This window comes from Ciconia boyciana, chromosome 18 (assembly GCF_034638445.1).
Source record: "Ciconia boyciana chromosome 18, ASM3463844v1, whole genome shotgun sequence".
Classification (NCBI taxonomy): Eukaryota; Metazoa; Chordata; class Aves; order Ciconiiformes; family Ciconiidae; genus Ciconia; species Ciconia boyciana.
This window is the reverse complement of record NC_132951.1, coordinates 3,747,438-3,762,037: the sequence shown is the minus strand read 5'-3', so window position 1 is coordinate 3,762,037 and position 14,600 is coordinate 3,747,438. Positions and strand designations below refer to the sequence as shown.

At 46.0% G+C, this 14,600-nt stretch overlaps 1 protein-coding gene across 1 annotated transcript; it reads left to right on the top strand.

The window, feature by feature from the left end:
* The first annotated feature begins 772 nt into the window (after nucleotides 1-772).
* PPP1R26 (protein phosphatase 1 regulatory subunit 26) lies at nucleotides 773-14,587 on the top strand. The gene is made up of 2 exons (XM_072883023.1): nucleotides 773-1,012; nucleotides 4,637-14,587. Exon 2 carries the CDS (start codon nucleotides 4,698-4,700, stop codon nucleotides 8,754-8,756), a length of 4,059 nt encoding a protein of 1,352 aa, XP_072739124.1. The 5' UTR covers nucleotides 773-1,012; nucleotides 4,637-4,697; the 3' UTR covers nucleotides 8,757-14,587.
* The last annotated feature ends 13 nt before the right edge of the window (nucleotides 14,588-14,600 follow it).

Genomic DNA, 14,600 nt, shown 5'->3' with positions numbered 1-14,600 from the left:
GAAGATTTACAAACCAAGAGTTATGACTCACTCTGTGTTTTTTAGTGAATGAGCAGGTTGAAATGGGTGTCCCGAAAGGAAGGATTCTGCAGCTTGGCTCCGCTCAGGAAGCACAGGGCCCGAAGGACACGGCTGGCAGCACATCCTCGGGGAAAGCCTGCTTGCCAGCGAAACAGAAGAAACAGAGCACTAAAACTTTGCTGTTTCTTTACATGAAAGCAACAACACCCTGATAACTCCAGGAGCCAAAGCACCAACCGCTTCTGCTTCTGAAAAAACAGTCTTCAGCTCTCTTAAGCCCAGTTCTAGTTTTGCAGCCCCGAACTTAGGGTTTGGGACAGTCACTGGGGCGTTTTGTGAATGTTTTGAGTTTTCCCCACCTTTGGCAGCCCCTATCACACCCCAAAGGGAGCGTGACGAATTATTCTACTCCTGTGGGTTGTATTCGACTCCTGTCTCAAAAGTAAACGGTGCAAACGCCCGGTACGTGTGTTTTCAAAGTCCCTGCCGGGACAGAGCTGGTCAGCATTTGCAGGATCGGGGTCTGGGGCCCAAATCTTGCCCGGGGTCTGCAAAAGGCCCCAGCTCCACAGGGCCGGCGGGGTGCTCGCCTTCCTCCCCGGCGGACCTTCCGCTATCGGTCGTTCAACGGGCTCCAGCCTCGCTCCGCTCCGCGCCGGCCCCCGCCGCGGCCGCGCCTCCCTTTGTGCCCCCGCGGCGGGGCCGCCCGGCCCGGCCCGGCCCGGCCCGGCCCCTCCACGCCCCGCCGCTCCCGCGGGCAGAGCCGGCGGCCGCGGACGGCCGGGCGGTCGCCCCCGCCTCCCCGGCGGAGCCCTGCGGCGCATGCCTCCCGCTCCCCGGGGGCAGGGAAGGAAGCGCCGCCCGCCCCTGCACCAGCGCGGCGGGCAGCGGCAGCGGCGGAGAGGAGCCCGGCGGAGCGGCGAGCCCGGGCCGGGCGCTGCCGCCACCACCACCCACTCTCGGCCTCCCCCCGCGGCGGCGGCGGCGGCAGGTGAGCGCCGGGGGGCGGGCGGGGCGGCGCGGCGGGGCCCCGCCGAGGCCGAGGCTGAGGCCGAGGCCCAGCTCCGGGCCCGGCGCGGCCGGCCGAGGGCGGCGGAAGGCGGGAAGGGGGAGCCATGGCGGCGCGGGCAGGGCCCGGCGGACCGCGGGCAGCGGGCGGGGCGCCCCGTGGCGGTGGCCCCGCGTACGCCGCCTCCGGGCGTCCCCCCTGGGTGGGTGTCTCCTCACAGCCCCTCTGTGGGTGACCCGGGGTGGGTGTCCCCTCAGCCCCTCTGTGGGTGACCCGGGGTGGGTGTCCCCTCAGCCCCTCTGTGGGTGCCCCCCGGGTGGGTGTCCCCTCACAACTTCTCTGTGGCTGCCCGCTGGGTGTGTTACCCCTCACAGCCCCTCTGTGGGTGCCCCCCGGGTGGGTGTCCCCTCACAGCCCCTCTGTGGGTGCCCCCCGGGGTCGGTGTCCCCTCACAGCCCCTCTGTGGGTGACCCCGGGGTCGGTGTCCCCTCACAGCCCCTCTGTGGGTGCCCCCCGGGTGGGTGTCCCCTCACAGCCCCTCTGTGGGTGCCCCCCGGGTGGGTGTCCCCTCACAGCCCCTCTGTGGGTGACCCCGGGTGGGTGTCCCCTCACAGCCCCTCTGTGGGTGCCCCCCGGGTGGGTGTCCCCTCACAGCCCCTCTGTGGGTGACCCCGGGTGGGTGTCCCCTCACAGCCCCTCTGTGGGTGCCCCCCGGGTGGGTGTCCCCTCACAGCCCCTCTGTGGGTGCCCCCCGGGTGGGTGTCCCCTCACAACTTCTCTGTGGCTGCCCGCTGGGTGTGTTACCCCTCACAGCCCCTCTGTGGGTGCCCCCCGGGTGGGTGTCCCCTCACAGCCCCTCTGTGGGTGCCCCCCGGGTGGGTGTCCCCTCACAGCCCCTCTGTGGGTGACCCCGGGGTCGGTGTCCCCTCACAGCCCCTCTGTGGGTGCCCTCCAGGTGGGTGTCCCCTTGTGTCCCCTCACAGCCCCTCTGTGGGTGCCCCCCGGGTGGGTGTTCCTTTGTATCCCCTCACACCCTCTGTATGTGCCCCCTGGGTGGGTTGTCCCCTCACACAGCCACTGTCCCCTCACATTCTCTGTGGGTGTCCCCTGGTTCGCACCCCCTCACATTCCCCCTCACACAGCCTCCTGGTGGCCCTCAGTGTCCCCTCATGCCCTCCGTGGGTGCCCCCTCACAGCCCGCACCCCTGGGTGGGTGCCCTGGCCTGAAGCAGTGCTGGGGCGGGAAGGTTCATCCCCATCCCATGTAATTCTTGCAGCGTGACTGCATTCCCAGCGCAGGGTGACGAAGGCACCTGCCCCTTTCCTGGAAACTGTGGAAATAGGTTAATAGGAAATAAGTTGAGGGTTTGTTTTTTTTAACGAAGCTGGGAGTGTAAGTGTGTTAATTGCATTTCTTCAAGATAATTAGGTATTCTAATTTCTGTCTTTTTGATCCTTAGCTGCTTATTACAAGGAAAAATGTTTTTAATTTATGTTTGCCCTAGTGAACGTGTTGGAGGCTACTTTAGAAATTGTGCATTCGTTCTCGTGTTTCTGAAAGTTCGGGTTCTGACCCGTGTCACGGCAGGCTGCTTGTGAGATGCTTCCCCGGTTAGTTCATGGCCGAATACACGAACGGTCGGGAGCACTGTGCCTTACTGGCGCGCGTAGAGCAGAAGTCAGTCTAAACTACCTTCATTTGACTAAAAGGTGGAAGTTAAAACAGCATGTGTTGGGTTGCTCCAGGTTCCATCCCAGGAGGGATGTTCTTGATCACTACGCTTAAAGCTTTAATTCTTCAGGAACGATGTTTTGAAAGTAATTGCCACCAAAGAAAATCTGACATGGATGTCCAGAGCTTGGGTTAAAATGTATTCTGCTAAGATGTTCTGCGGCAGAGAACTAGTAAAAGAGGTGGCAAAAGCATTATTAGTGGTGTGTTCAGAGCTAACTGCTCTGCAGATGTCACGTAAGGCATGTTCAGGGTGACTCTGCCTTGGTCAATAAGATTTCAAGAGTATTTTAGTCTATGAACAAGATGGCAATGAAACTGCTCCCTGAGCACAGGTCCCAGAATAATTTTGACAAAAGCATTTATCATGTTAAATATAACATTCTTTGTTGGAGCACTGTACTCTTTTTAAAAGTGATAAAGAATTGTCTTCCCTCGTTGTCTGTTATCTTAGTGGCAAATAAATATAGGTTTTAAAGAGTTTAGAATCATTAATTCTTCAAAATATTTATTGCCACTGATTAATTTGAAACCAGAACTAGAGAATAATTGACAAGGGCAAGGTCGGAGAGGACTCAGAGGCAGAAGCGTGTCTCTGTAGGTCGGTACTCCAGTGCCACGCTGCAGTCGGGGCTCACTGGGTTTGTGTTGGGAGATGGCGAATTGGGCTTGAAGAACCATTCTGCTGCTGTAGTTTTTTGTTGGGGTTGCTGTATGCCTTGTGTCAGCCAGATACTGTTTCGATCCCGCCAAATGATGCTGCAGGGGAAACCTTCAGCCCGCATGGGACCGCGTGGAAGTTGTGAACTCTTTGGGCTGTTATCTGGCATTTTCTGGATGGCTTTTTTTTTGTGAAACAGGGCTTCATTCTGTTTGGGGTTGCTACTATAATACAAAGAATAGTTCATAATCTTCATCTTGCCTTTGCAAACTCCTGAAGATTTGTGTTTACCAAGAGCTTTTACCCTGCAGTGAGGCCAGAATGATTGAAGTCTCAGGGTTATTGCTGCATAGTATGTTTCAGGAAGAAATAAGTTCCCTTTCCTTCTCTTTGAGCTGCCCCAGGTCCCTCAGCTGTGTGTGCTTAATGCCAGGCCAGAACTACTAAAAACTGTCTCGGGCTAGTGGGTGACTTCAGGCATCATGCTAACGCAGTTACTCTGCACTTTGAATAAGAGTTGGTTTGTGTTCCACCGTCTCGCATCACAGGCAAGCTTGCTTCACATCCACCCATTATATACCATGTGGACATAGCTAACATTGTTTTCGTTGTAAAACTGAAAAGCTGAGCTATGCATGGCGGGAGTTCTTTAAAAAGGGCAGTTATGCCAAGGGAAACCTAGGGAGCAGAATATTTTGCAGGGTTCTCCACTCCCACCAATTCCACTTTTTATGAAAGATTCCCTTAAAATTATTCTTTCTCTCTTGCCACAAAGTTCATTGCAAAAATATTAAGCCAACGTTAGGGCAGAAGGGGATCGCACACGCCTGTGCACTGCACATCACAGAATCATCAGAGTGATTCTTTGTGAGTCTTGACAATACATGGTTATGTAGGAGCATGCACAAAAGAGAGTGCGACCTTCAATGAAAAGTGCAGGAAGAGTTTCGGAAGTGAAGATAATTACCTGAATTGGATTATGATTGTGCCAGAAAATACTGAAAACCACAAATGATGAGTGCTCTGTCTTATCCTTAATGGCAGTAGTGACTGATTTACCCATAAAAGTGATGTTGAGGAGTAACTCTTGTGATTAGCTGGCACAGTAAGTCTGAGTGTTAATAATTTACAATTTATGTTACCCGTATTATTACATGGGACTTCTAGAGGGTAGATGCATAATAAAAACTATTTTTCTCTTTCTTTATTGTAGGATGGAAGAGAGGCCAGTCTGAAAAATCGTTCCATTGTGGACTTTGCTGTTGTCTGCTAGAATGTTCCTTATGAATGCTTCTCCTTTGGTAGCTCTTCAGACAAAATGGGAGTCCTTTGGACCAGCAAGGAATTGTAGATATCCCGTTTGCTTCTCTGAATCTGAAGGGGACGTCACTAGAACCTCTGTAAGTGCCAAAGTTCAGATGATCATAAACAACCTGCAAAGTCAAGAGTCTCCCCTGGGTATGAACAATGAGTATGATTGTATTATGCAGAAGAAACAAAAGGGAGAAAAGGGCACTAGTAACGGAGTCACGTCTAGCACCGCATTGCTACGGAAGCATCCTCAATATACCAAGTGTGGTTGCCCTGCTGATTCAGACGACACCGAAGTGGAAGAGAACGTGGGCTTTGGGACTCTCTTGCTAGATTCTGATAGTGATGATTCTGTTGACCGAGATATAGAGGAAGCCATTCAAGAGTACTTGAAAACAAAAAGCAAAAGCGACCAGTCGTTGCAAAGGAATGCGGAGTGTTCTGAGAATATAAGCAGAGACAAAAGGTTTAAGAGAGAATTCTCCCAGAACAAAATGGCTAGTAACCTTCTCCCTGTGAAATTTAAAGCTGAGATGCTCTCTGAAGAGTACCTGTCTGACCACCTGGGAATTGGTAAAAGGCTACAGCCTGCCTCCCCTCAGAGCATCAGTAGCGATGACTCTTTTGAACAGAGCATACAAGCTGAAATAGTGCAGTTCTTGAATGAGAAGAAGCAGCAAGAAATTAGTAAGTGTGTAATCGGGGAGGATAAAAAAGATTCCCATGTGAGATCTGTCCTAAAATGCAACAAAGAAACAACTAACAAAACAAACTGTGGTGCTATAAAGCAAGGTTGTAATGCGCTCCTCTTGAGACAGCATCCCAAGCTACAGAAAACCAGCACGCAGTCCAAGTGTTTGCAGTCTAAAATCCAAGAAGAGCCTAGTGATTTCAGCCAAGTGAACCAAGCGTATCTAGAAATGGCCACTGCCAGCCAGCCCTGGTTAGTGGAGCAAAATGAAGAAAGTGGAGCTAATTACTGGGACACAAGGGGAGCGCTTGTCAACGAGAGCGTGCACACATCTGACTCAAGTAGCGATGATGGCATTGAAGAAGCCATTCAGCTTTATCAGCTGGAGAAAATCAGGAAAGAGGCAGGTCATGCAACAGACTGTGTCCCTTTGCAGAGGGAACAATTTGATACAAAGGGTATGGCGGACATTTCTGCAAGCCTGACGATTAGCTCAACAAAAAGTGCCTCACCAGAAATCCATAAAAGCCCTATAAGCAACAAGAGAAAAGAAATTAATTCAAAGTCAACAGAATTAGAAAGCACCAGCAATGAATTTAACAAGCTGTTTAAACCACTGAAAAAAGCCAGACATTTTGCACCTCCAGAAAACAAGATTGATGCTTGTGAGCTTACATTGCAGGCCTCTTGTAGAGCAGACACATCTGCAGAACTCATGTGTGCGGAAGCTATCCTTGATATTTCCAAAACAATCATGCCATCCCAAATGGGAAGTGACAACAAATCACTCGCTGCAGACTCCTTCTTTTCTCCCCAGCTTCTCTCGTCCTCCCGTTGTGAAAGTGACAGCAGCCTTGTGGACAGCGATGATAGTATAGAGCAAGAAATCAGGGCTTTTTTGGCTCTGAAAGCACAGTCAGAAAGCCTTGGAACAAAGCCTCCCAGCTTGTCGCACTCAATCCAGGTGCCTTTGCCTTCTGATCAAAACAGCCTTACCGGTACCCTTGAGCCTTCTCTTCCCAAAACACTGAAGCTATCACTGAGTCGTAAAAGGAGACTTAAAAGGGAAGGCAGAATAGTGAAACAAGGTGCATCAAAACCACCTGAACAGCTGGAGACAGGATTTTTCCAGCCAGGTAACTACTCAAAATTTCCTGTGCTCCAAGAGGAGTGTGCCCTGAGCAGCCCCGCAGAACTCTGTGATGCTCAAAGGGTCAGTAGCAAAGAGACTAGGCAGCAGCAGCAGCAGCTGATGTCTTCCAAATTAACCGGATCTGTTGGCAGATGTGTGGCCTTGGATTCTGTAAACCCTTTTATGCAGGTTCAGAGTAGCGCAAGAAAGCTTATGAAAAATACCATCCAAACTCAAGAGAGGGATGGTTCGGATGATGAGAGCAGTTCTCTCGATAGTGATGAGGACCTTGATAGTGCTATCAAGGACCTTTTACGGTCTAAAAGAAAATTAAAGAAGAAGTCCAAGGACCAGAAATCTCAGTGCAAGAAGAGAGTCAGATTTAGCGAGACAGAAACTCAGCTGCTAGATGAATTTAGTAGCCTCCAACAAAATGAGTGGAAATGTAAAAATCCCATGCTACTGAAAAGCTGCCTCTCAAAACCTAGAAAGGCTGTGAAAGAGAATGCAATCAGAAATCCTCCAGACAACATAAATGTCAAACTTACCAATGAAAAAACAGAAACCATGAAGAACTTGGAGTTTAACTTACAGCTTAAAAAAGGATATAAACCTAAACCAGTTGCAAACCAGAATAACCTGCGGGAAGCTAAAAATAAAAAATGTACTTTCACAGCTGCGTCAGACGCTGATGACAGCAGTTCAGTGGACAGCGATGACAGCATCGAACAAGAAATTAGGAAGTTTTTGGCAGAAAAGGCGAAAGACTCTGCAAGCAATTCAGAGATGCAAAAAGATGATGCAACTCTGGACCTATTGAGAGTGACCGACCAAACTGCTAATAAAGGAAAAGCAAAGCAAGAGCCAGTTGAAAATGAGATTGACCTCATGCTGGGTCAGAGTAAAAAGGCTGAGGTATCTCAGCAGACTGATGAGTTGAAGAACTCTCAGAGAGCAGAAGGGAAAAGTGCAATGTTACATGGCAGTGGGAAATCTTCCTCTGCAGAGAATGTTAATCTTCATACTACTGGTCAGTCAAAAGCTAAGCAAGGAGCGGTGGGGGTTAAAGGTGTTGCTGGTGGTGAGTTACCTGGAAACACAACAGGTAAAAAGGATGTCCCTAATACAGAGCCCGTGCAGAAAATGCTTCCACCTAAAACCAGCAAAAATGAAGGTTGTAAAGTACAAAAAGTAATTAATGCAAAGTCTAGATCTAAAAGAAAGAATACCTTTCACCTAAAAATTTCGAGTAAATTTATTGCAGGTCTAAAATATGCTCGGGACAGGAAGAAATCCATGCTTTTGAACAAAAGGCAGAAAGCAGAGCGTTTGCTTGCCCAGAGCAGTGCGTTAGGAACGGAGGTAGCTTCCCAGGATACAGACGTACTTACCCAGGGAAGAGGAGCCCCCTTGCCAAAAGGCGAACTTAGTGGGGAGTGTACGACAGCAATAAAAGAATCCAGTTCTTCTCAGAAGCTTGCTGTGGAAGTGTCAAGTCCCCATGTAGCAGAAACCTGTGAAAGACTGGAGGCTGCTCCTTTGTATATCAAAGAGGAAGCAGAGGGTTGCAGAAAGGCTAATGCTTCAGGAGACCAGTCAGATTCACACTCGAGTCTCCCCTTGCAGGAGCGGAGTGTGGCAGCAGTAGAAGTAGATAAGGTTTGCAGAGGGACATCCAAAGCTGAGAACACACAGATGTGGATTGAGGAAGGAGATATCTGCAAAGACAGCTGGGCCGATTCAAATTTAGATCCCCCGCGCCCTGAACACAGTATGGCAGTGGTAAAAGCAGATAAAGTTAGCAGAGACACATCTTCGCAGAGTATACATGCCTGCAGTAAGGGAGAGAATAACCAGCAGGACAAGAGGCCAGATCCAAGTTTAGGTTGCCCACTGCAGGAACTAAATGTGACAGCAGTAGCAGTGGATGAAACTAGTGGAGGAGCATGTACAAATAACAGTATGCAGATGTGCATTAGGAAAGAAAAAGTTACCTGCCAGGACAGTGACAGGCAGGAAGAAATTCAGGCATCTGGCTCCAATTTGGAAGGAAAAATACTTGTCCTGCAGAATAGGGGAACTGCTTGTGAAGTGGACCAAGGGCAGGAAGTTTTAGACAAAACCTGTGCAAAATTTACTGATGTACCTGCAGGGGACTGCCCAGATTCCCTCTTGAAAAGAAAGGTTTCAAATATGTAAGTACACTTTTTTTACAGTAACAGTCTTTTTAGAAAATAACTACCATTGTAATTACCTTGATAAAACTTGAGACATGAAAGGAGAGACAGTGGGAGATGCTGATATCTGTATATCATATACACACTAATGTGAAAAATGCTTCTATTTAACAGGGATATCATGGATAAACATACATAGTTTTTGTAGAATTTTGTAAATTATTTAAAGTGCTCTAAGGAAATATTTTTTATAATGATTTTTAGGGCTTGCGTTACTTACTACAGGAAGCTGTAGTTACTGTAGGTAAGAAGATACTGGCTAATCACGCTTTAAATTATGAGGCCTCTAATCATATATCAGAAGGAAACCTGTTTGCACGCAGAATGTATTTGGCAATCTGTTAAGAGATCCTAGGAAAACACAGCATTTGATAGCAATGTTGTGCTTTTGAAGCAGATTATTTGACATCTGTTCCTATTCGAGCTGCCTTAGGACAATCCTATGTAGTGGTTTTATGCTGGGGTCTCAGTTCTCCCACCCCAAGGACTGTTGGGCGAGTTCACTAAGCAGAACTCCAGCAAAGTCAGCGCAGCTGTAGGTGTGGAGATCCATCCTTGAAGATACAAGTGCAAATTCAGGTAAATAAAGTGGATCGGTCTGTCTGCACATCCTGTGTAAAGCGATCTCAGCAGCTGCTGAAAGTACCTTTTGAATACGGAAACCTCCCGCTAGCAGATGATTCAAAGCACAAGTGCAGTTTGAGAAAAGTGAAGGAGCGTGTCTGTTCAGACAACATGATTTCTGTGGATTTTGCTAGATTTACGTACTGTTGGGCCTGCAAGGCTGAAACAATTCCTCGTTGCTCCCAAGTGTAATTTTAATGCCCTGCAGTTACCCAGCAATGGCTTTTGGTTTTCTAAAGGAACTTTTCTTGAATTGAGTGCCCTTACTTTCCTTTTTCAAAAGTGGTTTCTAAAATGTTACATTTCTGTGAACTTTTATTTTCATTTACAATTTTTGTGCAATAGAACAAAGCTAGATTTGCTGTAGGAAGTCCCTAATGTAAACGCCAAGGATATTTTCAGCACTGTTCTTTCATACTGGTAGTGCTTTCTCTGCCTCCGTTTCCAGCAGCCAGAATAAAGCAATTTTTCACTACTATCTATTTGTACTAACTTTAAATGAGATTGAAGTAGCGTGTTCATATCACCAAAAAAGTGTCCCCATGCTGGTTTCACTGAAAAATCAAGAAAGTGTGAATTTAAGCTGTTGGCTGGTTCTTTCCTTTTCATTTGTGTGTAGTGAAGTCCTTTGAGTAGTTTGTTCTTACATCTTGTCCCTGTGAATTGATCTGATATTCTCTTTATCTAGTCTTGTACAGAACTTCTCTCAGCCAAACTACCACTCAGTATCACTTTGTTTCTCAATCACTTCAGCAGTCTTCCTGGCCTTAATGTCGCAAAATGGAGCAAAAGCAGTCAAGAACAGATCCAGTATCGCACAGTATCCCCTGGTGTGATCGCATTTGCAGAATATTGGCAAACTACAGCGTAGCATAGAGTAGGACAAGTAACTGTGGCATGTAGAGAAATAAACAACATCCTTTGTGTGTTTATACTGTTGTGCAGTTACATTTTAAACATGTTTGTAGTGGTCACTTGGCATTTCTTACTGTCCGGCCACCTTTTTATAGTCCTTGGGTTGGTTGGTTGAAGAGATCCATATGCTAGATCATCTCATTTTTGTGGTAGGATACCTTGGAAAAGTGTTTTTTACTTAGCTCACGTGCCTGCAGTCCGTCTACACAGGCATATATTTTTGTCTGCCTTGATTCAGTTGCAGGATTTGGGCCTTTTGTTTGGAATAGGTAAATAGGCTGGTATTTTAAAATAGAAGTTTTCAGAGTACCTTGCTTTAAAAGGATTAAACTGTATACTTAATTTTAATAGAGATGATGGAAGCACTATGTACTGTTTGTATAAAATAAGCTGAATGTTTCTCCTCAAAGTTTTCAGTAAATCAACATTAAGACTTAAAAGGTGTCGTGTGCCCCTGTCGATGTGTCTGTGTTCTCAATACTACTCGTGAACTGATTGACTTTCAGTTAAGATGCAATTCCGATTACCTTCTGCTTTAAATAAAACCTAATTTCAAACAGCACTTTTTTAAATTGATAAACTTGATTTGTATATAGGAAATGGTGTACATTGATAAGTTTATAATGTTTAATAAATGGGCTTCTGACCATGGACCGTGAAACCAGAGTGCTCCTATGATTTGTGTTATCGTCTTTAGTGAGTAGTATTTTTGTGTTACCTTTTTTTCTCTCCTGACTGTAGTCAGAAGATGTAATTAGCTTGTGCCAGTAACGTTTGTGAGTAAAGGATGTCACCCTTTAAAACAATCACAGCGTTTGTGTTAGCCGAACCTGGGAACGGGATCTCAGTTCATCTGCTGCTCTTGCTTCTTGCCTCCTATTGTCTTCAGCCACCCGCTGTCTGAGACCGTAACCCCCTGTGTGACAATACCGTGTGATTTCCTTGTGACTGTGAAACAGAATCCAGATCTTTAAAGATGTGTCCGTTTAAGGGAGTATTGTTCTTAATAACAAAAAATGAAGAAGGAGAATCTACAAAGTGCATAGGCAAAAAAAGTTGCAGGTATTCTGGGAGGTGAGAAGGGTTTTTGCAGTTTTAGCAAAACCCTAACAGCAGTTTTCTTTCCTGGCATTCATGGTCAAGAAATGGAGTCTTTCCTTGTGCTTGTCCCTCTCCATTAGTAGCACAAGGGTTAGCAAAAGGGGTTCCTTGGTGTTGAGGCAGAGTTCAGTAGGTGACATCTGTCATTCAGTCAGAAAGCACGCAGTGTATGTCTAAATGGCATCCTCTGTAGCACAGCTTCTGCAGCATCCAGGATTAGCACATGATCCTTTCTGCCCTGCTATTGAAGGCTGGTGGTAGTGAGTCTAGGAGCCCTTGATGGTGTGGACATGGGATGAACACGCCTTCTTGCTCACAGGTGACATTGCGACACCCAGCACTGAGGTTCTCCTAGAAGGCATGGAGACTCTGAGCTAGTCTTCAGGGTGGGAGGAAGGAAAGGAAGACTGCTGTTTTGATATTCAAACCATCCTGTCACCCTTGGTGTTCCTGTACCAATATGCTATGGGTATTCCCTTCTACCTCCAAGTCCTCCCAGTCGCCTTTGGTCTCGGCAAGTAACTTTTCCAGACTTTGTCCCATGAGAATTGCTGACTTGCCAAGGAGGAGCAAGCACCCACAGGGGATGTGGGTCAGCCAACGTCTCTGGAATTGGTGCCGCGGCCACAAGAAGAGTGCCATGGCTCTGCTGGCAGTATCGTCATTCTGGGTACAGTTCTCATCACTCATTCAAAAAAGAGAAGTCTGGTGTCTTGGAGCAAGAAGAAATCACTCTTATACATTACAGATTAAAGGTTGAACAGCTGAGGAGTAGAAAGATTATACTGAGTGAGAATAAATTCCTGAGCGTGTGGTACCAAGTTTGGGACTGCAGTACAAATCTCAAGGTTGAATTTTGATAGATGCAGTACCAATAGCATTTTTTTTTTTCTTCCTGTTGATACTGATCATAACAGGCAGACAACCATAGAGCAGGCACAGACTAAAACACCCTGCCTGTCCCTTTTCAGTGCTCCAGTGATAGCTGACAAGGCTCTGGTGAGTGCCCAGAACAAGCTCGTTTTTCCATTATTTCAGCCCTCCTGAGGCATTAATTTGATCCTTTAGCTATTGCAGTAGATACATGCATGGAACCGTGAACTCAGGTCTACTCAAGCATGTGAAGAAGTTACTTTTTTTTTTTTTACTCAGTGCTGGTTTATATTTTTTAAAAATGCAGAATGATTTTTTTTTCCAGTCGGAGCACAAAACTTGCTAATTTGGATGTTAAGTTACTAAACTACTCAGTATATTTTATTATATACTCCTAGACTCACTACCACCAGTCCTTAATAGCAGGGCTACTGGTAAGTTACAGCATCCTGACTGCAATACAAGAGTTCTCAGATAAATCTGTGCTCGCTCAGGAGTTTGAAAATAAGTATATTGTTTTATTTTTATCACAGTGACTTATTTTTCTGTGCTTCAGGAAGGGCAATCTTCAAGGATCCTCAGGGGACCACAAGGACTACCTTAATTTTTTATAAACAGTTCTTTGCTGCTATTTTAGGAATATGTGTTTGGACGTGTAGCTGCTTTTTATACAAGGAAGGAACACACCATCTCTGCCGCCATTTCTTTCATTAATGTGTATGCTTTTAATTTTTCAAACCTTTAAGAACTGCAGTTTGTCCTGGTTTGATAGTGCAGCCTTACATAATTTTATCTGCAAATGTGAAAATCTTGCTTTCAAAATACAGAGTGGAAAGAGGCTGTTTCGGGTAGATTCTCTACAGTAAAATGTGTCATCTTTAGGATGATGTTTTGAATTTGTACAGGTATTTCTTAAAAATGAAAAAAAAGTGTGTGGGATCTCTAACACCTGAACAAACAGGTCAGTATTTCTTAAGCCCACTAAAATAGGGAAATGTAGGAAAGCAAACAAGGAAAATATGTCTTTGACCTAAGTAAAGTTAACAACCTGACATGAGGACACGGGACATTTCAGAGAAATAGAGTGCAGAAGAGATGAGGAGGAACTGCAAACCTCTGTAGTCTTGAGCAAATCAATGTGTAGAGGCACGTCTCGGGGCTGGCTGCAACTGAAGCTTTTGGGTCGCTCCCTTCTCCGTGGACCTCAGTGGAAGTGAATTGCATAACCTTACCCAACGTACCACAGGATGCAGTCCGTATGAGAGTGACATAAGGTACGCTGCATGCAAAACTGCATGCAAAGAATAAAACGAAAAGGGAAGAAATTAAGGCAAGGAAGAAAAGAGGTGGGTGGTTTTAGCTGAAGTATGAAAACAAGTGGAAAATATGTGACAAAAGCCACTAAGTTTATATTTTTAAGAGGCAGTCTTATCCCTAAATTATTCCACCTGCAGAAAAATCTGTGGATAAAAATATATGTAAAATTGTCACAACTGTTTGTATTAATTCAGCGCTTTATGTTATTTTTCATTTCAGGAGAAGAAAGGGAAGTTACGAGAAGCTCACGGTATTGTCTAGAGTCTAATAGAAGAGCAGTGAATCATAGAGGGTTGCTTATTTATTTTCATATGTTAAATATTTTAAAAGTTAACTTTTCAGGCCTGTTTCTGCTTAGTATATTTACTTGTTCCAATGTATTGGTGTTTTCAGCAAAGGTGAATTTAGCCGGCTGTTCTTCTGTTTGAGATAACCAAATGCATGGGAGTGAGAACTGGAACTGTGGGGTGGGCATGATTGAAATCTTGCTGGTGGGTCCAGGAACATGCAGCTACACGGGGGTTTGAAGGTTTAATAAAACCACAAGTACAGGCCTGACACACTGTTCAGTTTTAAACTTCAGATTTTTGCTTAGTGATATTATTAACTAAACAGAATACCTCTACCTTGCAAGTATGTTTAAATACATCATCGTCATGCTTCCTGTGCAGTTTGTAAGACTACATAAAAATGACACAAATGGGGAATATTTCTGACCTGTGAAGAATATCATTTGCAGTGGTACTTGGACATACTATTACACTCATTTTTAAAATTTTTTTAGCAAACAGCTAGAATAGTATTATGTTCATTTGTAATATATGCTATCAGTATGTTGTACCTGTAAGGTAGGACGGTTTCTCATCCATAAACAGGCAGACTAGTTTCTCTTCAAGACTAGTCTTTAAGCTAAACGTGCTAAGGTGTTCCTTTTAGTGCCATTACTGTCTAAAGGGTGCGGTTTCACTGGCTGTGT

What these genes read in the sequence shown, in the direction of transcription:
- PPP1R26 (XM_072883023.1), top strand. Translation starts at nt 4,698, where the DNA reads ATGTTCCTTATGAATGCTTCTCCTTTGGTAGCTCTTCAGACAAAATGG.